Below are 24,067 nucleotides of genomic sequence, written 5' to 3'. Positions count from 1 at the left end.
TTACTGCAAATTTTTTATTTTTGGCAAAATGATATTTATTATTTGTAAAATGTTGACATGATATTTTATTAGGTTAAAAAATAAATAAAAATAAATTATTTCCACCTAGATTAAAAAGAAAAATATTTTTTTTGGGGAAAATAAGAAATCCTCTTCCCAAGTATATTTATTTTTTAATTCAGGTGGAAATAATTTAAATTTATTTATTTATTTTTTAACGTAATAAAATGTCATGTCAACAATTGACACATAATTTAACAGAAAATTGTGTCACATAGATAATAAGGCTAGTGAAATGTAAAAATTGATGTACATAAATACACCGAATTAAAATTAATGTAAAACATGTAAATTATATCAAAGTTAATATATAGTTTTAGCATTTATCCCGAGGTTAAATTATTCCAAACACAACAACCTTCTAAATATTTATTTATTTTTGAAGTATTTATTATTATCAAAGGTTTCCAAAGAGGAAGATCAAGCCGTCACTCATTGTCCAACAATACAACAAACTATCAAACCACGCCTAACGCAAGTTCCCTCTTGCAGATTTAAAATATATATAAACCCTAACCCCTAGAATTCACAATCATTTGAATTATTTATCTTAATTTTCTATTTTATTTTTAGAATAATCTAATCCAATATTTATCTCTTTGTTTATTTATCAGTCATTCATGGATTTTTTCCATAAAAAATCTTCATCATCCAAATTAATTATTGTGTTCAACAACACATGGATCTAATTTCAGATTCTTTTTAATTTTTAATTTATAAAAAAACGTATTTTTCGAGTTTAAACTTGAGATTTAATGTTTAAGAAAGTTTAAACAACACAAATCATGTATCCACCCGTTCCTAAAATGAAAAATTTTAATTATGGTATTTTATTATTATAAAATTTTAAATTAATATATGGTAAAATAGTATTTTTAACTCTTATAAAAAAATACAACTAAAATCCGGCTCCCATAAAATTTTATGGTTTCGCCTCTGAATGTAACTCGTTGACATTATTTATTATTTTTTATAATAATTTTCTTATAAATAGATATCTAATTTGTAAGTAAAAATTTTAATTTCATTAAACGGATATTATTGTTTTTCTTTTAATTTGATGAGAAATAAAAAATAAATAAATTTCACATCATCGTAATTCATAAGGCAGTAATGAAATTATAGTTCCATAATTATTAGAATCTAAATTGTATTGATTATTTGGTGACACCCAATCCAGTCATCATCTATTATGTATCTAATTATTACCATATGTTATTATCATGAGATGGTATCTTCTATATGACAAATATCCTTTTGTCCTCATTTTCTTTAATAATTATTATTTTCTTTCAAAATAATTAATTTAATTATTATTGTCCTTTTTTTTAAACTGATCAACCATTTATAGATTTATTGGTATTATTAGTATTATTTTATAAATTTAATTTTATAGGTTTTTTATTCTAAAAAAACATTTTCTAGAAATATTTTCATAATAATATTCAATTATGATTTTTTAATGTTGTAGTGTATCATTTTAGTTGTATAAATAGAATTAAAAAAAATCATAAGCGGGTGCAAGATATTGTCATATCTCTTTATAGAAATATAAAAGACAACAAATAAGATACATGACAATATTCTATACTCGATTATGAAGTTTTTCATTGTTACAGAAATCGTATAACGCTTTTTTTTTTCAAAAACGTTACAAGCAAGAGTTAAAAAGTTTTATATGGCATTTATTTGTTTTTATTTTTAAGTATCAATTAAGGATACGTTGCGATTTATTAATCTCATTTGTGGAGTTAAAAACACTCTACCACTGATATAACAAATAATTATCATATATATTTATATTTTTTACTATATATTCTACAACGGTATATTATCCCATCAATTTTGCTTGTGAAATTTTTGAATTCTTCGTTCATAGTGTACCATGTAGTTTCTTAATAGGGTAAATATACTTTTTTTTTTATATATGAGTTTGGCTTCAATGTTCAAATAGATACATATGTTTTTTTTTGTTTAAATTAGTACCCGAACTTGGCTTCTCTTGCGCATTTTAGTTCATTTTGTAACTCCGTCAAAATTGGATGACATGGACCAATCATATTGTTGCACGTGATAGGTAATCAACTAATGATGTGGCATGTGTGCCATGTGTCTAAACCTGATTGGTCCAATCATTTAACATTAATAGAATTGCAAAAAATGGATAAAAATGTGTGATGAAAGTAATCAATTTGAACAAAAGAAAACATAAATACCAATTTAAACATTAAAACCGAACACAAACACCAAATAGTATATTTACCCCTTATTAATAAAACACCCAGGTCACTAAATTATTAAAAAGTTTACGTTTTGATCACTTCACTTCAAAAAGTTACAAAATGATTATTGAACTGTTCGAAAGTTTTCATTTAAATCACTGTGTTGTTAAAATCGTTGTTGTGTGGCTTTCTTTGTTCGTATCGCCTGCACTAATCAAAAGCTATAATTCTCCTTCCCTTCTACAGTTCAATTTCTTTTCATGAAACAACTTTGGACATCACAATTTTACAAACCAAAATCCAAACAACTTTCTTCTTTGATTTCCAATACTGACCGTCAGATCAACTTAGAGATTTAAAGTATGTTTTTTTACTCATCGATGAATACTGATCCATTGTACCGGTCATCGCTCGAAGCTCGTTGGTAGGACTTAAAAAAAACTTAATTGCCTAGTGACTTAAATGAAAACTTCCGAAAAGTTCAATGACAATTTTATAACTTTTTGAAGTTGAATGACCAAAACATAAACTTAGTAATAGTTTAATAACCTTAGGTGGAATTTACCCTTAATAATATTGATGATAAGTACATCATTAGTGGACCCAGATCAAAGACAAGCCATCAGGATATGGCCCACTGGTTTTTGGTTTGAATCCATCCAAAATTTTTCTTATCTTATCAAAATTTGATTCACTTTGGACTCTCTCTCTCTGATTATCAATTACTGACATTTATTATAATAATAATTATAATTAGGGTTCAATAATTGATATTTATAGACTATTTAAAAAATTGTTTAATTAATTTTATATGATTTTCCTTTTAAACGTTTATTAATTTTAAATATCACTTTAATCCATGTTTAATTATAAATTCATCTACTTCCAATTATTTGTCTCTATTATTGCTCCGATCAATCTCATGGGTCAGATCTTTTGAACCCTTTGATGGAAATGTCAGACCATAAAATTATTATTCCAAACATTATGTTAAAAAAGTACATGATTAAATATAAGTTTTGTTATTTTGATTCCTTGCCCATTTTTTTAGGATATGTGTGCTCGCCATTTACCCTAGTCCGCGAGATATAGTCTAATTAATTATGATCTTTTTTATCTTCAGTTTATTCATATTCTTTAAAAAATATTTGAAAATAGGTGTAATTTTTAATGATATAATATGTTATTTAACACGTCACGTCAATAATTTATGCGAAAATGATGATAATCATTGTCAACCATTATAAAAAATATATATAATGATGATAATAATCATGGCATGACACTTGGATTTTATTGGCATATATTTTATAATTATATTTTCATTCATTATTATCTATACCTTATACTAAAAAGAATTCCTGATAGGTCGGTGGCGGGCTACAAATTTTTAATGTTATTTTAATTTATTTTATATTTAGTTTTGATTTTTTAAAAATTCGTATTTTTTTAGTTTATATGGAATATTGAATATTCCATTCCTAATTTGTATTTACTTTGGTATCGTCTTAATAATAATAATAATAATAATAACTAACTAATTAAAGTAGGGCTGAATATTAAATATTCTATTTCTAATTCTACTTTTATTTTCTTTTCAATAAAATAATTTATCTTCAAAGTTCTTTCTCTTTTCCGCTTTTTTGTTTTTGTTTTTTCCCCCCACAAGTTGTAATATAATTCACATAGAAGTCCAAAATGTTAAATGAATCTTATAAACCACTGACCACATAGAGTATAGAATTGCAATTAAAAATAAAAATTATAAGGACCATGGAACCTTGGTTAGAATTGGTTTTATGAAATATTTGAGCAAATTCAAGAATTTTATGTTAAAAGAATCAAGATTAATGAATTTTAAATCCTTTTGGGACCAAAACTATAGTTTTACCAATATTTTAACAAAAAACCTTTCCTACATCCTTGGATTTTCCTTATTTTAACTGAGCTCGTTTTTTATACACTAATATTTTAGTTTTATAATTTTATTTTTTAAACCACTTTTCATATATATTGAAACTTGACTTTTAATTTTAAGAGTTTAATCTTTCTACTTTTCAGATTTTAGAACTCTGGTCCAATTGTTATATTTAGGTTTATAACGCCATTTTTATTATTATTTCAAAATATCACCCCATAAAATATAATAATCAAATTTCAAGTTTGTGTAGTGATTTTATCCGAAATATATTATAGTAACAATTCCCAAGATTTTCTTTCTTTCTTTATTATCTTACATTAAAAAAAAAGTTCATCTAAATATAAAAGAGAGGTAAAAAGGGTGTTTTGGAATGATTGTATTAATAAATAATTTGGATCTTGTCCATAAAATATTGTTCACAAATAAAGTATATAGCTTAGCTTAGGTTTCTTGTAACTTTGGCTTTTCATTCACATTTATAACTAACTAATTACACAAGCATGACGCCATATATTTGAAAAATAGAATATTGTAAGAAATTCTAACTGAGCAAAGCCATTTAATTCTCATCATACAACATGCATACATACATATATTATCATATCATATCATACAATACCTTGTGTTTAAGTAAAGCTTTTCTGTTTTTCTTTTATTTAAATTTATTTATTTGCCACCCCATTTATATTTGCCATTGTTAGCTTAAAGAGAGAAAGGAAAAAAGAGATGGGGTTAAGGGATATAGGGGCAACACTGCCACCTGGGTTTAGGTTTTATCCAAGTGATGAAGAGCTGGTTTGCCATTATCTCTTCAAAAAGGTTGCTAATGAAGAAATCTTGAAGGGTACTTTGGTTGATATTGATTTGCATACATGTGAGCCATGGCAGCTTCCTGGTACACCATCATCTCTTCTTCTTCTTCTTCTTCTTCTTCCATGCTTTAGGGTTGCTTTAGAATCTTTTATTTATTTTTTCCATAGCTTTTCTATGGTTCTACTGTCTTACTTCTCAGCTTCTTCTGGTTTTCGGGCTTTACTTTTTTGGCTGAAATTAAAAGTTATATAATCATGAAACAAAACCACATTAATTATTTGGTTGATATTTAAGCAAACTAGGAAGGTGATATTTCTCTTAAGCAGTGGCGGAGCGAATGGGACAGGCAGGGGCCACCGTCTGAACAAATTTTCATTTAACCTCTTTATAATTTATAAAATTTTAAATTAGTAATAATAAAATAATATTTTAACTCCTTAAAAATAATAAAAATTTAATTTAATTTTTTAAAAATTATAAAAATATAGTCAATGATGAAATTACATTTTTACTATTATATAAATATACCGTTTAATTCCAACCCCGCAAAAAAATTTTCCATGTTAGAAACAGAACAGCCGATAAATAAACACGTTTCATATCTTTCGAATGCAGTAATATCTTAAACATTTGAGGGGTTTATAAGTAATTTAGGAATTATAGAATTCAGACTTGATTTCATATCGATCGGTTCTCATACTTTACAAAAGCTAAGAAATTACTATAAAGTTTTGTCACTGAAATTTCATATAAAAATCAATAGTTTAGTAATTATGTGTAAGGAATATTTTTTAATTTTAATAAAATAAAGGGATGAGAATTTAAATTAGACCAAATTTATTTATATATATATATATATTTTTTTTTATTTGCATATGTTTCTCCTTGTGAAATAGGGGCCTTATATCACAATTGTCAAACTTAATTAATGGTTTGGATAAAGAAGATCATAATATTTATTTTGGAGTCATAAGGGATAGAGTTGAAATGTTTTCTTTTTCCCTACAATATATATCTACTATGCCTATACTGTTTGTTACACACTTTTTGTATTAGGATAATATTTAAGATTAACTTTATATATTTAAAAAGTTAAAAAAAATAAATTGTTTTACTTTTATTTAAAAGCCTCAATTCAATCATTAAAATTCTTAATTTTTTTCCGTCAAAATTAATTAACTTGATATTTTAATTATGTTACTCTCGTGTCATATGATTGACTAAAAATAAACATGCTAAATTTATAATTTTTTCCTAAAACTACTGATAATTTTAATGAACGAACTAAGATTTTAGCCAATAACTCAAGGGAGTTAGTAAGAGTTCTTGTTGGCATTTGAGGCTTAGGGTTCAAATCGTGACAATTGCATCCCCTCCCCCAATTTCTAATGTACTAAAATAGTTTAAATTTTAAATTTTGTAAAAGTGCAAAGACTAAAAACATATTTTCACGTAAAAATTATTTTTACAAATATAGTAAGTGTTTGCCTATTTTTTTTCATAATTAATTAGACTTAATCTTTTATCATCAAATGTAGTAATAATTTTACTTAAACATGATGTACTAAGATAATATTCAACAAATTATGTAATTTTGTGTGTATGATGGGACTTTGATTTTTTTTAATGAAAGAGGTGGCAAAGCTAAACGCAAGCGAGTGGTATTTCTTCAGCTTCCGAGATCGGAAGTACGCGACGGGGTTCCGAACGAATCGAGCGACGGCATCTGGTTACTGGAAAGCAACTGGAAAGGATCGGACGGTGATCGACCCAAGAACACAAGAGGTGGTAGGGATGAGAAAGACGTTGGTGTTTCACAAGAACCGAGCTCCAAATGGAATCAAAACAGGTTGGATCATGCATGAGTTTCGTCTAGAAACCCCGCATATGCCTCCTAAGGTTAGTTTTCACTCGTTGCTCTTGTCAATGTTACCGTTAGAGGGTGAACTGCTTCTCTTTGGATCCGTCCCTGTATGCAGTATGTTGATCGAATCAATTATTTTTTCATTATTTTTATGAAAGTTTGATGATCTCTTGAGGTAACAACATAAACCAGTTGGATTTTGATTGTTTCGGTTTGATATATTGTGTATAACCTATCAGTCTTGTTGTCAATTACAAACCGAAATTATTTCCTTTCAATACTCACAAGTTCATCGTTTTAATATCTTTTTTAAGTGTTTCCATAGATTCAAACTCACATTCTCATATATAAAGGAAAGTACTCTGCAGAATGAATACCAATTAATCCATTAAGAGTGACAAAAAGCTTGAGGAGCTTGTAATTTTTTGAATTATGCATTCAAGACACGATTTGATGAATTAGGCTAAGTCGTGACATAAAAAGGCATTAGATCAAATGGATAATCATTCCAAAAAAAGCACTCCTCTATATAGGAAATTGTGCATTCGAACATATAGAAACAGACCTCAGAGTAGTAAAACTTTGAAAAACCTGTGAGTGCCAAAAGAGAAAATTTCCAATTTGTGTCTCAATATACAACTCAACAGAAATTTACGACTCATTTATATATACATATGTATTGGCATTGTTGGTTAAGGCAGAAGCCTTGAATCCTTCAACACTTAAATTTGAGTCTCCACCATATGCAATTGCGATACACGAATCTCTTATCCTATCATATACGTATGCCATATATTATATTTGAGTTTTGTCTAATTCTTCATTCGTTGTGCTTTATGACAGGAAGATTGGGTTTTATGTAGGGTTTTTCACAAAAACAAGGGAGACAACATCAACAACAACCCAACGACGATGTTGGAGACATCATCGTCTCGTGCCTTTTCTTTAAGAGACCAAACAAGCTTGCATTATGGGCATCAACTCCAACAAATGGCCACCTCTTTGTCTTTCCCGCAACCCCATCCAAGCCATGGCCAAAGCTTGTTGAGCTTGCTTCAGCAAAATAGCAACAATAATCCCTACACCAATGAAGTAATTAGCTCCAAAGTTGAAGATGAATTCGATTTCTTTTGGGACATCAACACGGTAGAAAACAGCTTGGAAGACATAAAATTCGATAATAATGAGGATGATGATAATGTGGGTTTCCTATGAAAACTGATTGTATTGTTGACCTGTGATGTTGGGTATGGTGTCTTGTCTTGGGACGATATACAAATAGAAAGATTGTGTATTTTGGTTTAGGGTTTATTTATTTATTGTATATAATTTTGGGCATTGTAAAAAAATTATATTTATATATATAAAGCAAATTTTTTACTGATTTTTTTATTTAAATATATATTTCTTTAAATTTAAAGGTTAAAAATGATTGCACAATACATATGGATAGTTCTGAGTATTATACCAGAAAGAGCAAATATGATCAAAACCTATAATAAGATTGTTCAAATGGATACATAAATTTAATTATTGAATTTTTTTATCATTGAAGTCTGAAGATTAACAGTGGGTTTGGATGGATGGTGCGTTTAATTGCGGATAGTGTAAAAATAGCGATGATAGTGAGATTAGATACTGTAGCATGAGACAAAAAGTAAGCTAAACGAACCATACCACACATCACCGCCCATCCAAATCCACACCCAAAGAGTTGAGCTATCGAGATAATTTTTTTGGAAAAATGTATTTATTTTAAAATTTTTAGATGATGTATACTAATATATTAAATATAAACTTTTTTTAAAAAAATCCAAAAAGATTTTGAACAAATTTGTTGTTATCATACAAAATTTTAGTTATAAAAAGTAATAGAACCAAATTGAATATAAAAAAAATAACGGAATTGAATTGAATTGATTACATTAAAATAATAATAACTTAATCCGAACGAATTAAATAATATGGTTTAAATCAGCTTTCGAATGTTCTAAACATTTTTTCTCAATCATAGTTTGTCTAGGGATATGGCCTAATACCTTTCAAAAAGATTAGTTGAAGATCAAAAGTGCTCATCTCACTCGAAAACTTTAGTAGAGAACAATGCAAATTGCAATAACTTGTATGCTAGATGCCGAAAATTATATAGCATGAAGTTTTTGGCTAAATTAGTAACTTAAAAGTAGTAATGGGGGCTAAAATAAGGTATCACCAATAGTTGGAGGAAGAAAAGGTAATAATGATTAATGACATGCAAAGGGTACCTATTTGTATAATTTAAAACATAAAACATATATTATATAGTTAATCTATACAATGATTAATGACATCCGTATATTCCTATATCCAATTATAGCAGTTGATTTCCTAAAGAGTTTTCGATAAATCACGAACATGAAAATGAAAAACTTTTAAAAAATTTAGGTGGAGGGATATTAACACCTTAACTTGAATTATAGCATTTGCTAAATCAGTCACTATGACGATTAAAAAGAGAAGTCAACAAAGTGAATTGGGAAGTTCTCGTTTTTGTTGGTCTCAACCGTTAAGGGATTGGAGCAAACTGAACACGTACGGATGGTTTAATGCACATGATGACGAGGTTTGTTTTAAGATCACTAAGGTAAGTGGATTACATGTCCTAGTTAGAATATGGGAGAGAGGCGTTCAGAAATTATTTGTAGAAAATGCTTAATGATAAAACATTGGAAACTGATGCTAAATTTGGTGTGAATTATTAAAGCATTGTTAGCTAGGGAATGGACTGTGAATGTGATGTATATTCTACGCACGGTAAATATAAGTGTTGATTCTATAGCAGTTTTATGTAGGAACGATTTTATTAGCCTGAAAACTTATAAATTTTCTCTCAAATCGATTGTTGTGAAAGTTCTATAAGAGAATATTAAAATTCATCGGAAGATTATTCATAATTAATTATATTTAGCTTCTTAAAAAAAATTATCATCAAACCTAATCTCTTCATATTTAAAATTCTTCTCAAAATATTAAAAGTTAAAGATGATGAACAAAGCAAATGGCAAATATGAAAAACTAATAAAGTACCTAAAAAAATGCCTTTTTTAAGTACTATTTCAGTCTTCAAACTATTTGCAAGTCAATTACGGATACTAACACTGTTTGCATCAAAAGCAGATTAACCAAGTAATATATAACCCGAGTCAAGATCCGATTAGGATTTGATCCGATCCGACTCGATCTCAATTTACTCATTGTTGAAGCTATTCATATACTAAACTGCACACATAAATATAGGGTTTAGCCAATGCATGTTTCAACATGCACCTGGTGGTGGCGGCCGCGGCGGCGGAAATGGCAGAGATGGGGTTTGTTGATGAGCTGATGATGGTCGTTTACGTTTCTTCTTCTCGTAGCTAATCCCTCTTGCTTTTGACTGTAAATCACGTACCTCACGAAGATAAAGCCTCACAGCTCGTGTCCCAAACGGGTTCGCCTCAGGTTTTCCTCCATTTTCTTCAAAAGCAGCTCGGAGTCGGCCGATGAGAGCATCGAGGCTACCCCAGGCTTGACGGAACGGGCATGGACAAGGAGCCGGTGGGTTCGGGTAGCCATAGAAAGGACATATCGGAGTGTGGACTTTGGTTTTGCCGAACCGGTCGAGGTATCTAAGGAACTCCAAGACATGAGCTCCACTGCACCAAGAGAGTGCCAGTGGGGGCCTGTGGTTCTTTAGATACTGCATGAATGTGTTCCAGTCACGGCGCTTTTGGTTCTCGTAGCGACTCGCGGTTGAAGACGACGATGATGGTGCATGTGAAGCTACACCGTCTTGGGAAATGGAGCTATTATCCATTTCTTGAATTGAATCCATTGTCGTCTACAATGAAACCTGTTGTCGGATTTTTCTTTTCTTTATTAACTAAAACGGGAAATAAGAAAGATTGATAAGAGCACTTCTTTAAGTGATTCAAAGTTATATAGACATAATCAGAAACAGACTGATCGACGAACTGGATTATAAATAGACTGAAATACTGGTTGGGAGAAAATTTTTACATCGATTCAACAAATTTTTAATATACTTTTTTTATTATTAATCTAATTGGTTCGATCTTGAAAATCTTATAATTTAATAAGTGTTTAGTGTAATGATAATACACATCGTCTTAAAACAACTATAAATTCCCGAAATGAATAATTTTCATGTATAATAACACAAACAAAAATAATATTTGGGTTATATAAAATATATTATATATATCCTAAAAAAGAAATGAATTAATTTGATTTGATGGAGTATTTTAAAATTTTGAATTATTTATGATAAATTGAATTAGTTAAATTTTCAATTTTTATATTAATTAATTTTGAGATTTTGAATTCCATTTTGGCAATATGACTTTGTTTTATAGCATGGAGACATTATTTGAAAATTTTCTAAAGCCTGCTTGGTGAATTTTTTTTAAAAGAATAATAATTTTTAATTAAAGAAACTAATTAATAACATTTATAGAGTTTTTAAAAAATATTTTATACTATTTTAGATATAAAATATTTTTATATAATAAAAGTAACATTAATTATAAATTAAATAAAAATAAAATTTACATAACCATAATCAATTTTGGATTTTTCAAACTTTTTTGGTGGGGTGAATTAAGTAAAGACGACAAATATTGGAACTGTAGTTTTGCCTGCCATTTTGTCAGTGAATAGTATCTTTGTCTAAAATTTAGCGTGCTGGGGAGTAAATTTCTTTGATTTGTAATAGCGTGTGCCATGCACGTGTTCCATTGCCTTGTTCTTGTAAATAACACAAATAGAGTATATGGGGATTGATTTTTGATAGAATAATTTTTTATGGAGTAATTTGAACTTTAAATTTCTTAAGTTAGGGTTGGATTATTTCAATTATAAATTTCGAATATTTTAAATTTTTTTGAGTTATTTTATATTAGAATTGATTTAAGTTTAGATATTTTGGATTTGAATTCATTTGTGTTTAAATGGGACGACGTGAAATTATTGATTTTTTTATGAGCAAATTTGAACTCATACAAATAAAAACTTTACAAGATATCAATTTTATTTGATTTTAATATTTTATAGACATAATGATAAACTTCATCTTCAACATTTACATTTTTTTTTTCAAATTGACCATGATTTTTTTAAGTTAAATTTTGCTTTTAAAAAAGAGTCAAATCGATTTTTTAATAGAAATACTGATTAAAATATTACTCTTTTAATTATATTGATGTGACAATCCGCGTAGTAGTCCACAAGCACTTAATGCTGACATAGCACTATTTAACTTATATGCCACGTGAATAAATAATTTAAAAAAATATAAAAAATTAAATTCAAAAAAATAGCATAAAGTACATATGGGTTACAATTTGAGATTCCATGTTTAAAAAAGTAACACTTCAATCAATATTTCTATTAGAAAAATAACAAATTGACTCTTTTTGAAGAGTGAAGGATCAACTTTAACTGTTTAAAAAAGTTATTTAATTAAAAATAATAATCAAATTGACAAAAAATATATATATAAATGACTAAAAACTAAATTTATCATTATACCTATTTTACAATAATTTTCTTAAAAATCTTTATCCAAACCATACATTTTATAACACAAACATATTAAATATATTGAATTCCCTCTTCCAAATACAACCTGGATATCATTAATTTTATCAATAGGACTGTTTGAGAAAGCTTGTACGTTTCTAATTCTAACACATAAATATTGGGTGCCCACATATTTACTTTTATTGACTTTTTTAATGAACATACCGAATTGGATCCCATAAAACAAAGAACACAAAATCGTATTTTAATTTTGAAATAATTGATGAGCTTGTTAATAAGTTTTTCATATGTTATCTATATTTTAAAATATTTTAATTCAATATTTAAAGTATTAATATCGTATCAAGTCTCTAACCATCAATTTAATATTAAATGCTAGTTCAAATTTAACTAGATGCCATGAGCACCATTAAAACACTGACGGGACTCGTAATTCAGTATCAGGTTTGGCAACTTCGACAACAGTGGCGAGAGATGGATCTTGCAATTGGATTCATGGAGTAGGTAGAAATATTGGTGCGTATGGTGTGGAGCAAACGGAGCTTTGGGTGATTTATGACGGGATTATAATGACGTGGGATGCCCAATGACGAGATATCTTTGTGGAAACAGATTGTGCACTTGCTTTTAAAGGGATCACTAGGGAATTGAGAGGGCGTGTCCAGAGAGATTTGATTGTTAGAATTCGAGAATTAATAAGTCATGATTGGAATGTTGTCTGCAAGCAGATCCCAAGAGAGGTAAATTCCGTTGCACATTCGTTGGCTGGTATGATGAAAGAAGTACCGATTGATATACAAATAGTTATAACACCCCCTCTTTGGTCAATCATCTTGTAAGGATGGATAGCATGCTTGCATGCTCGAATCTCGCTATTTCTTGCTAGTATTTTTAATCCTTTTCTTATTAAAAAAAATACATGGATTAAATTATAAATTTGTAAGTGTACCTGTTTTAGGGGCAACTTGACAGTGTTGTCCTTTAATGCATCTAACTAGTGCATAATATTTATAATTTGATCTCTCTGTTTCAAAATATGTCTATCCTAAACTAAAAGGATAACTCACTAAGTTCAAAAACCAATTTAGAATCTATACGATAGTTTAAGTACATTTGTGCTGTTAACCCTATACACATAAAACTTAAGCGTGCGTGCAAATGCCATAAGCAGCGGATCATGGTGTTTACAGTTTGCGGTAGCAATAAGTACACCAATGGCCGACCTGGATCCAGATTTAATGATTTTGGTCTAAAGATGTATCCACTACTTAATAATATGAATTTACTCCTAACTTCCACTGTGCCTGTCCTAACCTCAAATTCCTACCACCTCACATGAAAAAAGAATACCTGGTCAAAAGATAATTTGGGAATCAATTCATATATAAATGTGTCGGTCAAATCTGGTCGAAAAGACAGTAGTATCCAACTACCGAATTGCGAGCTGGTAGGAAGGATCAAATCCAGAACTTTGTTAATCAAGATTTCATTACATCACGGACTCAAATGCAAGCTATTTATATGATTTGGGTTCATGCAATTACCTTGGGTTTATGAACCAGTGGGAAATGTAAAGAGGAAATAAGTTGTGTGGCTTTAAGGGATAACCTTAGGCAGGTCCTTAGCCATTGATATTGGCTTCGGCTTTGTTTTTGGTTTGTGCCATGAATGGCACTCAATGCTTTTGGAACCACCGATTTAAGAAAAAAAAGCACAGAAAATGGGAACATTTGAGATAAAATATCCTTTACCAAGTTCCTATAGCAGATTACAAGAGATTTTGTAGAAGAGTTGTACTAAGAGTCGCATTCCATTTTATCTATTTTACTCAAAAAACGATTAAATTAATTTTTGACCATTAGATCAAAGAGTAAACTGATCATTTTTGTTAAAATTTTTATTCATTTTTACTAATAAAAATTGATATGGCCAACAAAATAACTAGAGAGTTACAAATATAACTTTTGATAGTAAAATTGGATGAAATTTTTAATACAAAAAATTAGTTTGATTTAACTTACAGAGGCTAATTTACCCATTTTTTGAGTAGAGAGACAAAATGCAATTTGATACAAGGACCTTTTACCCACATATCTACACAAACTATAGAACCTACCCGTTACTAGTTAAACTAATGGTGAGTTTGGATGAGCGGTGTGTTTACCTGCGGTTAGTGTAAAAACAGCAGTGGCAATGAGATTAGATACTGTAGCAATACTAGCGTGAGACAAAAAGTAAACTAAACGTACCGCACCGCACCCAATCGTCCATCTAAACTCACCCTAAATGAAGAAAACAAAATGAAAACCTACATTTAATAAGCGAAGCTTTTAAGGAAACATATGAAGCAAATTAAAGAAAATTATAGTAGTGCTGATACAAGTTTTGGGTTGAGAGTTTGGAGATGGTTCACCTCGGAAGGGCAGAGAGCCATAAGGCCGAGTGGTCTTTGGAAGTATGGTGAAAAAGGGGGGCTTGTAGCTTCTCCAAAAAGACGAGTTCTCCATGGTGTTTATGAGATCCCAAAAATGGGGATTCTCCCGTGGGAGGTGCAAAAAATTGGAGAGAGTCCTCATCTTCTTGTAGAAGTTACAACCCCCTCCACTTTTTCACCATACTTCCGAAACCCCTCGGCTTTACAGCTATCTACCCTTCAGGGGTGAATATTCTCCAATCTGTCAACCCAAAACTTGTATCAACAAGTAGCAAATTATAAATATCATAATGCTAATGCATATCGCTGGAGAACTAAAAGACTGCATGAAACAGAACTCAAAAAGGACCCATTTATCAGTTTTCATGTCTTGCCCGATGTAGTGTCTGCAACAGTGAATATATACACACACATATACATATATATGTACCATGTACTTTCTTATGTGCAACAAGAAGATTTTCTTTAGATTAAACAGTAATCAAACCTGCAAGTAAAAAGCAAACACAACTTTTAAGGTTTACTGAGCTTTGCAAGAAAACCTTATGCCTTTTTGATGTCCCTATAAATAGTTGGGCAAGTCATAGAACCCCCTCCATAGATTTCATCACACAAAATATAAGCAATACAATCACAATTCAACTTAACTGGTTAAGTATGACACGAAATTCACTTATCGCATTGATATCCCAGATACAGGAGCAGACAATGCAAGGAAAGGAGCACTTTAACAGAAGAATAGGAAAAAAAACACTAAGCTGCCTACCTTTTCCTTTGCTCTCAGTGGGTTAGGCTGAGACAATGTGACATGGAGTGGATTGGCCCATTCTTGCAAATAGCCAGCACCTTCCTTATACATTTTACTATATGCTAAATTCGATTGCAGGTAAAACGTTAAGGAAAGAAACCGAGGGAAAAATAGAATTCAACTACATAATGAGACAGAACAAAATCTAATGACACCTGACTGGTGAAGCATGTTAAGTACAGAATAAAAGAAGATTGATTCCTCAAATGATTTGCGGAAAACTGTAAAAAGGGTAACCTGACAAAACCATATCGAAACATCCATAGCTTCCCGCCTCTTGGAAGGATTTTTCGGCAGGTTAGTTATACATTTAATAATAAACACAAAATAAGTACCATGAAAAAACAAAATGAGAATCTCACATATCACAACCATCAAAATGCAAGTGATCTTTAGTTTTTCGGCTTCATTACTAACTAGCTCGAGCTACTAAGTATTGCCACCAAATCACTCTTTTTCATTTTGGAAAATCCCTTTAACCCGCGAGATTTTGCAAGCGCTCTGAGTTCTGGTAGTTTCAAAGCACTCAAATCCTCATGCTCAATATGCTGTTCTCTGTCCTCCTCATCAACATCAGAAGATTCATCCTCTGACAACTCATCCAACATGTCAGATTCTTGATAGATTGACTCGGATTCAAGCTCGGGATCGGATTCAAACTCTAGTTCTTCCTCTAATTCAGGCACATCATTGACAGCAGGATGTGACTTGGCCAAACTCAAATTTCTCTTCCTATCAGAATTGACATGTGTCACGGAATTTACCATCTCCTCATCAGAATAAAGTGTCTGATATTTCATTTGTGGAACAGGTGATTTCTTTCGGAAATTTGATGCTGGTCTGCTTAAACTAGGGGCATAGGATTCTTTCGTCTCACTCCTCACTCTATCATTTGAACCAAAAAAACTAAAGCTTTTATCTTCATTTGAAGAGCCATTCACTTCGGGAGTATCTAAATTCAAGTCTCTGCTGCTGCCATTGCTGTTCTTTTTCTTACCTTGTTCGACCGAGTGTTTCCTCAATAACTTAAGGAGAGAATCAACTGTTTCGCTCTCTTTGCCCTTTCCTTGTGAGGCTTCGGTTTTTGTATCTTCTTTAGCAGCAGTTCTTTCTCGAAGTTTAGCTTGGACTTTCCTAAAAAGCTCCACAATCTCCTTCTCTCTTGGACCTGGGGCAGCAGTGGCTTGAAATTTTGTGGAACCAGAAAGGGAAAGCAACGGCCCATTTTTTGAAGATATCATTTCGGATTCATCTAGATTTTCGAAGTTCTCCCTGTCTTCATTTTGTCTATTCTTCCCTCGATATCCAGGTCTTTGCCTCGAGAAGTCAGGGTTTCTCCTATGGCCACCAGGACCTGCTCTGCATACAAAAGATATTATTCCCCTCGAACTACATTTCAAAGATCTAACATTCACCTGTGCACAAATTTTGTGGTCACTATGTGAAGAGCAAGGAGATAGAGTCACTGCTCTTCCGGAAATGCCTGAGTAGGAGAGATATCGGCAGTCTGTCGGTCCATAACCTACAACAGTTCAGTACTGAGTGAGCCAGAGTTAAGAAAATAACTAAAGAAGCAATATTATCTTCGGGTCAAATTCTTTACCCATAAATCACATTCCAAAAATCCAAATAACTAAAAACAACAAAATATGAATCACAAACCAACAATCTGAACCATGAACTACCTTGGGTAAAACCCACAAAGTTGCAAACAATTTAAACAGGAAAAGATGAAAATGAACTTTCAAATCAACCAAAGCATGCTCGTGTGTAGAACATATACTCATATTTGACATTCACCCAAGCCAAGTTTAATCAACTTAGTTTACCCTTCTTCAACATGTAAAAGTACCATAGAGGCCCTTATATTAGGAACCGGATTGCATTTTGCCCCCTCTACTATAAAAAGCAAATTAGTCTCTGTATGTGAGATCAAAGAGCAAACTGATACTTATTAAAAATTCTATTAAAAAGTGGTCTTTATGTGTCACGCCACATGTAATTGACTGATTATTTCATCAGCCATATCAGTTTTTAACCGTCGAAATGGATTAAATGTTTAACACAAAGGGCCATTTGCTCTTTGATCCAAGTAAAGGGCTAATTTACCCTCTCTCTTTTTTAGTAAAGGGGAAAAATGCAATCTTACTCAAAATCAAAAGCATAAATTCAATATTGTTTCTCTTTCCAAAGTGCAATTAGAAAATAACAAAAAAATTAAGCAACTTCCCAAACCACAAAAATACAGATCTAAAAAAATTTAACATATCATCCTGGACTAACATCAAACCAATTCATAGAATCCAGAACGAACAGTCAAAATAATCTAAGGATAAGACTATTGAATAAAAAAAAGGTACCAATTAGAATAAATTCAAAATGAAAAACACCCGTTAACAAAAAATGGGGTGTTCATAAAAACAATCATTATAGCCCTCAACCTCGAGTAGAACAAACATTTCCTTCAATTTCATTTCATTTTCTTAGTAACCAAACAAAAATCAAAACCACACACCCCAAAAGAAATAAATACAGAAGGAGGAGAGAATTTTTACCAGGAATGTTATTGGGGACGAGATGAAGTGCATGCGACATGAGTGAAGCTTCAAAACAAAGCGTTGTGGCGGTTTTGCATTCTTTTTCGCAGGGTTTCCTGTTTTTTTGTTTGATAAAATGATATATAAGCGGAGAGACATTGATAAGGGACTCATTCGGCAATTTGTCATTTTGTTTATGGGTAATTGTGGATCAAGGGTTTAAGAGGCTGCCGGGCCTCATAAGAAAATACCAAAACGGCCCAATTCATTATCCTTTTTTGCATTTCACTACAACCAAGGTAAAAAAACTATTAGTAAGTTTATGATTTGGTTACTCAATTTTAAAAAGTTTTAAAATGGTAAATTATTGAAATATTCGAAAGTTTTTATTTAAATCATTAGATTGTTAAGTTTTTTTTCTTTTTTAAAGTTCAGTTAGCGAGCTCCAATTATGATTCGAAGTTCAATACGGTAGATCAATACCCATCAATGAGTATAATGGCATACTTTAGATCCAAATTGATCTGATGGTCAGTGTTAGAGATCAGAGAAGAAAACTGTTTAGATTTTAGTTTGTAGATTCATGATGTTCAAAACTGTTTCATGAAAAAGATCTGGAATTGTAGAAGAGAAGTGGAAGGAAAGCTTTCGATTTTGTAGATGGTGGGAACAAGAAGGCTATACTACAACAATAGTTTTAATAGTCTAGTGACTTAAATGAAAGTATTTGAATAGTTCAATAACTATTTTGTAACTTTTTGAAGTTGAGTGATCAAAACGTAAACTTACTAATATTTTAGTGACATTGAATGTAATTTATCCTATTTTTTATTAAGGGTTTAATTGAATGCTGTTTCGGATTAGGTGCTAAGTTATTAAATAAAAAAAATTAAAAACAATGTTGTTTTAAAATAGAGGGATTAAATTTTAAATGTGCAAAAACTACGGTGACCTTTGAGCAGATTTTAACCTTTTCTTAAACCTTCAAGAGCGTCCTTTCAAGTAATTTCACACACCTAACATGGGCAACGAAAACCCTAATCTTTTAACTCATCTTTCATATCAAAGAACAAAACTTTATTCTTTAACCAACAGGCGCCACTTGATTCCATTGTTATTTTTTTCCAGGGGAAATTCCAAAGAAAATTTTAGTTAATTTCATTAACCGAACAATCCCCAAAGTTTCATTAACATAAAAATTAATCGAAGTCTCCTTAGTTACCCATATTTTTGGTAAAAAAAATCCGAATTTTATACCACATTCAAATGTATTTGTAAAAGACCAAACCCCCTAGAACGTTTTTCTCAAAAAAATTTGGTTAATTATGGCTAGTAGGAAACTGGTTCGTGATTTTCTCATTGCAAGACAGCCCCTTTTTCATCGGCTTACGACTCAACAGGTACAGAGTTTAAATTTCTGTTTAAATATTTTCCCATATTTTATTTTGTTTGGTGTGGTTTTGGTATTTTAGGGTTCGAATGTAAGATTAAGATTGCTATCTGGAAAAGGTTATTCGAGAAATCGACAGTTCAGTGTCTTCAATGAATTCTCCAAGAAAATTAAAGGCGAAGCTAACAGGTATTTGAAGCTACTTATATATTGCTTCATTTTGAGAAAGGATTAAGAACAAGTCTTTTTTATCTTTATTTTGACGGGGTTGCATCATATTGTAGAAATCAGGATTTTAAGCAATCAGTTGAGGAGCTAAAAGGGAAAGCGGAAGAGCTGAAAGTTAGGTAATTTTTCTCTTTTATTGAAGTAACCACGTTATGTCTTAGTTGTAAATATTAGCATTGTTAGGGTTAATAGGCTGAGACATACCCTTGTATGTCAAGGGGATTGGCCTGACATGGTGAAATGGCGAATGCAGAACGAAGCAGACGTCCGAGCAGCTTTACAAACAGGTCGATGGTGTGTGGACAGGGGCCGAAGCTACAGCTAAAAAGGTTGGGGTTTTAGATTTATCTTCTCTTCATTGTTTACTTAAACTAATTTATAATGACACTATGTTATGTATCTGTTGTGTTTCTTTTCCGAGTCGCATTTGTTTGTAATGCATGTTTATGTGAATTTCTTAGTACCCATAAATTATATGTAGCTTTTAATTGTGTGTTCTGTGTACAATTCATTTTGTGGAGTTAATATGCTAGAATTCGGCCATAGCTTTGGCATCGGGCTGATTTAGAGAAAAAGCTAAGGATGATAATTGAAAAGCGACCTCACTTAGATTTTATATCGCACTATTTTGTAAATATTTAAGTGTGTGTTACCTTATGATGATGAAGCCAGGGTTCTGGTAATTTGGATTCTATATTGGTTGTTATGTGGAACAATATGACTAGAATCATATCTAGCATTCTTGTGTAAAAGTACCATGGAGGCCTCTGTACTAGGAGTCAGATTTTATTTTGTCCCCTCTACTAAAAAATTAGGCAAATTTGTCTTTGTAAGTTAGACTAAAGAGCAAATTGGTTTTTTTGTTATCAATTTCTATTGTTAAAAACTGGCCCCTGTACCTCAACATACATGAGGTACACGTGATGTGTCACTGTATGGTTATTCCATCAGCCACTCCACTTTTTAACGGTACAAATGGATGAAATTTTTAATAGAAAGGGCTAATTTGCTCTTTAATCTAACCTATAGAGACTAATTTGCCCATTTTTTTGGGTAGAAGGGTCAAATTGCAATCTGACTCCTACTATAGGAGCCTCCGTGGTACTTTTACCAGCATTCTTGTTGCTACATGAAATTAGTGTTTTATTGTAATTTTTGTCCTGGTTGTGCGATGTGAAAAATGTTTTGTTTGTTTAAAAATGTGAAGCTTTTGATGGAGCTTTTTTGTTACGTTAGTGATACCTAATTCATATTTGATTGGTATTGTGTCGGTAGTAGGTTTCTGCCAATGTGAAAGAGAAGATTTCAGCTGCCAAAGAGGAGGTATATTTTTTTTAAAGCAAGCTATTTGACCTACATATTATGTCCGTGACCGCTTTTATTAAGTTATTCGATATCACTGATTTAGGTTAAGGGAACTTTCGGGATTGGAAAGGAAGAGTTTTCACAGTCGACCGGTACTTCAGCTCAGCAGGGTGCTGATGCAAAAGATGAAGGCACAACATCATCCAAAGAACAAAATGACCAGCAACCTGGAACGAGTGATGCCGCGGAAACTGTATTTGGAAAATTTAAGTCTCGCATGTCTTCTCCAAAGGTTTCTTCAGCTTTCCAAAGGTTAAAGGAAGCAAAGGTTGTCGATTTAGCAAAGAAGGGTTATGACATTGTTAAGGATGAGTTAAGTGGTAATCCGAGTAAGAGAAAACACCTGGAGTATACCCCACCTCCTTCATCGACGGGTGAAAGAAGTACAAGAACTGATATTGTTGTTTTGCCATCTAAGCAATCCCCTTGGAGTAAAAAGTGGGAGGCGTTCAAAGAGAAAGTAAGTTTATTGTAGTTGTTGAGTTTTACTTGAATATCACTTAAAATTTTCTTCTTATTATTTGAACGAACTTTGTTTTCTTCTGTATAGATGCAAGGTCATCCATTATTCAAGCGTGTTAGTGGGATGAGTGAACCCGTTGTGACAAAGGGCCAAGAGGTAAGTTTCCATCCTATTGCTATTTGTTTCGGTTTTGATGCATGCTCTATATATTTGCCTATACTGTACTGTCTTGATTCGTAAAATCCAGGAAAAGTTATATACCCGAACCTTTCATTGAACTGTTTGAAATTATAATATGGCTGCATTGGCAGATTGCAGAAGATATGCGTGAAAGATGGGAGACCAGTGATAACCCCATTGTTCACAAAATTCAGGAGTATGCTATACTTTTCCGCTTCCACTTTTCTAGTAATCTTTCAACTTACAAATTAGGAAGTTATTGATGCAGTCTTTTTGTTTGCTGATCCCGTAACATGTTTTGACAGTATAAACGAGAGTATCTTTCAAGAAACAGATGCTGCAGCATCATACAAAGAAATACGCCGACGAGATCCGTATGGTCACGTCTCCTTTTGTTTATGCTTCAGTACTTTATGTTCCATTTCTTGACAACCTTCTTTGGTGCATGGAATATAGGTCATTTTCTTTGCCAGAGTTTGTAGCTGAAGTTCAAGAAGCAATCAGACCAGTCCTGAATGCTTATATAAAAGTAAGGGGTTCTCCTGGCTTTATGTTATACCGTTTTATATTTTCCAATAAAAATAATGTCTCGGATAGTGGCTTTCTCTAATATATATATAAATACTTTATACATGCAGGGAGATGTTGAAACTTTGAAAAAGTATTGTAGTCCTGAAGTTATTGACAGGTGCAAAGCGGAGCATATTGCTTATCAGAGCCATGGTATATTTTTCGATAACAAGGTAAGTTGGGATTATCGGGTTCTAAATCTCGTGTTCACTTAGATACTTGATATGAAGCGCTGTTACTAATTCAGGCCTTCACTTTTTGTTGCAGATTCTACATATATCAGATGTAGAAGTTAGAGAGACCAAAATGATGGGGACTTCCCCTATTATCATAGTGGCGGTACGAGTTTTTCTTCTTTTGCTTCTTTGATTACTTAATCAATTTAAGTTTCTTAAGGTTTGTAAAGCTGATGCTGATGGCCTTTTCTTGTTTTGATGTTCGCAGTTTCAAACGCAACAAATATATTGTGTACGAAATAGAGATGGCAAAATAACAGAAGGTGGAAAGGTAAATGAAAAGTTGTTTTTCCGCTTTTCATACTTTTAATTGAACTAGATGGTTCCCAAACTATGGCTTAGATTCTAAATTGGTCCCTGAAACTTCTAAGCAAGTCTTTCTGTCAGCTTGGTCGTTAAATGTTAAGTTGGTTTTGACGTGGAGCATATTTAAAATACATGGTCAATGTTTAAATGTGTACCGTTTTGGATCTGACTGTCAAAAAAAGAAATAGTCTAATATTTTGAGGACGCAATTAGTATGTACGTTTTGAAGTTTGAGGATCAGTTTAGAATCTGGACCAAAGTTTAAGGACATTTAGCATTCTCCAGCCCAAGGGTGGTGCTAGAGAGGGCATCTTATTTTTGCCCCTTTAAAATTTATGAAATATTTAAGCTAGTTTATAGCAAAATTGCTTTTTGCTCCCCAAAAAATAATAAAATCTTGATTTAGTTCTTTAAAGAATTATAAATATATAAGCTATTAAAATGATAAGTTCTCTCATAAAATTAAATATATATGTTACTTAATTTTGGCCCCCAGAAATTTTTTTTGGCTTCGCCCTGTCCACCCACCCTTAATATTGTATTGATCGAAAAAAGAAAGAAAAATATATTTTGATCTTTTATTTACCATAAAACTGTCTGTTTTTTACTAGGATACAATTCACACTGTGTATTATGCATGGGCCATGCAACAAGTGGATGTAGAAGAACTTGGAGAGGGTGCTCTTTATCCAATATGGAAGCTTAGAGAAATGCAACAAATTGGTATACAGGCCCTCATCTAAAAGCTCGATTTTATGCCGATGTCCTGTTATAAATGGATATTGTAAGATTTGACCCCTCGATAATATTTTTTCTGATGATATGATCCTCCTCTCTGGGTTTTGTTAGTTTCTTTACCAGGGAGATTTTAGCTGATGAAATGAATTTTTTATTTATTATTTTCAGCAAATAAAAGGAATTGTTACCAAAGCATGTTCATGTTCATTTATGTTTAAGATCAGGTTTACCTGAAATTGTGAATTGCAGTTCAATGTATGATGTTCCTCATCATTGATGAATCTTAGCACTTTATCAACAAATCTTATGATTTAAATTCAATGGCTCCTTTGTTACTGCAAATTGTTAATTT

At 31.4% G+C, this 24,067-nt stretch overlaps 4 protein-coding genes across 4 annotated transcripts; 2 read left to right on the top strand and 2 right to left on the bottom strand.

Annotated features, from left to right (window-relative positions):
* The first annotated feature begins 4,877 nt into the window (after positions 1–4,877).
* Positions 4,878–8,170, top strand: LOC107927350 (NAC domain-containing protein 21/22-like). Its single transcript, NM_001327274.1, is given in 3 exon segments — positions 4,878–5,098; positions 6,650–6,915; positions 7,724–8,170. Coding segments are annotated over 3 exon segments (807 nt in total). The 5' UTR covers positions 4,878–4,929; the 3' UTR covers positions 8,096–8,170.
* A 1,769-nt stretch (positions 8,171–9,939) lies between these two features.
* Positions 9,940–10,893, bottom strand: LOC107927426 (protein G1-like6). The gene has a single exon (XM_016858472.2). The coding sequence runs from the start codon at positions 10,731–10,733 to the stop codon at positions 10,176–10,178; it is 558 nt and encodes a 185-aa protein (XP_016713961.2). The 5' UTR covers positions 10,734–10,893; the 3' UTR covers positions 9,940–10,175.
* A 4,986-nt stretch (positions 10,894–15,879) lies between these two features.
* On the bottom strand, positions 15,880–18,420 carry LOC107939957 (rho-N domain-containing protein 1, chloroplastic). The gene is made up of 2 exons (XM_016873355.2): positions 18,258–18,420; positions 15,880–17,224 (listed from the first exon to the last, which is right to left on the bottom strand). The coding sequence occupies exons 1-2, from the start codon at positions 18,295–18,297 to the stop codon at positions 16,119–16,121; spliced, it is 1,146 nt and encodes a 381-aa protein (XP_016728844.1). The 5' UTR covers positions 18,298–18,420; the 3' UTR covers positions 15,880–16,118.
* Positions 18,421–19,253: 833 nt separating this feature from the next.
* On the top strand, positions 19,254–24,036 carry LOC107939963 (mitochondrial import inner membrane translocase subunit TIM44-2). The gene is made up of 14 exons (XM_016873363.2): positions 19,254–19,639; positions 19,712–19,818; positions 19,914–19,976; positions 20,111–20,186; positions 21,136–21,180; positions 21,266–21,682; positions 21,773–21,841; positions 21,997–22,061; positions 22,171–22,239; positions 22,322–22,394; positions 22,504–22,608; positions 22,703–22,774; positions 22,880–22,942; positions 23,589–24,036. Exons 1-14 carry the CDS (start codon positions 19,565–19,567, stop codon positions 23,718–23,720), a joined length of 1,431 nt encoding a protein of 476 aa, XP_016728852.1. The 5' UTR covers positions 19,254–19,564; the 3' UTR covers positions 23,721–24,036.
* Positions 24,037–24,067: the final 31 nt, after the last annotated feature.

This window comes from Gossypium hirsutum, chromosome D08 (genome assembly GCF_007990345.1).
Source record: "Gossypium hirsutum isolate 1008001.06 chromosome D08, Gossypium_hirsutum_v2.1, whole genome shotgun sequence".
NCBI lineage: Eukaryota > Viridiplantae > Streptophyta > Magnoliopsida > Malvales > Malvaceae > Gossypium > Gossypium hirsutum.
Note: the sequence above shows the minus strand (reverse complement) of the source record. Positions and strands in the feature narration are given on the sequence as shown.

Bases quoted from the DNA above. Each gene is read 5' to 3' on its own strand.
- LOC107939963 (XM_016873363.2), top strand. From the start codon at position 19,565: ATGGCTAGTAGGAAACTGGTTCGTGATTTTCTCATTGCAAGACAGCCC. The intron at 21,683-21,772 runs GTAAGTTTATTG...TCTTCTGTATAG, and splicing joins GGGAGGCGTTCAAAGAGAAA to ATGCAAGGTCATCCATTATT. The intron at 22,775-22,879 runs GTACGAGTTTTT...TGATGTTCGCAG, and splicing joins CCCCTATTATCATAGTGGCG to TTTCAAACGCAACAAATATA.
- LOC107939957 (XM_016873355.2), bottom strand. From the start codon at position 18,297: ATGTCGCATGCACTTCATCTCGTCCCCAATAACATTCCTG. The intron at 17,225-18,257 runs GTAAAAATTCTC...GAACTGTTGTAG, and splicing joins CGTCCCCAATAACATTCCTG to GTTATGGACCGACAGACTGC.
- LOC107927426 (XM_016858472.2), bottom strand. From the start codon at position 10,733: ATGGATTCAATTCAAGAAATGGATAATAGCTCCATTTCCCAAGACGGT.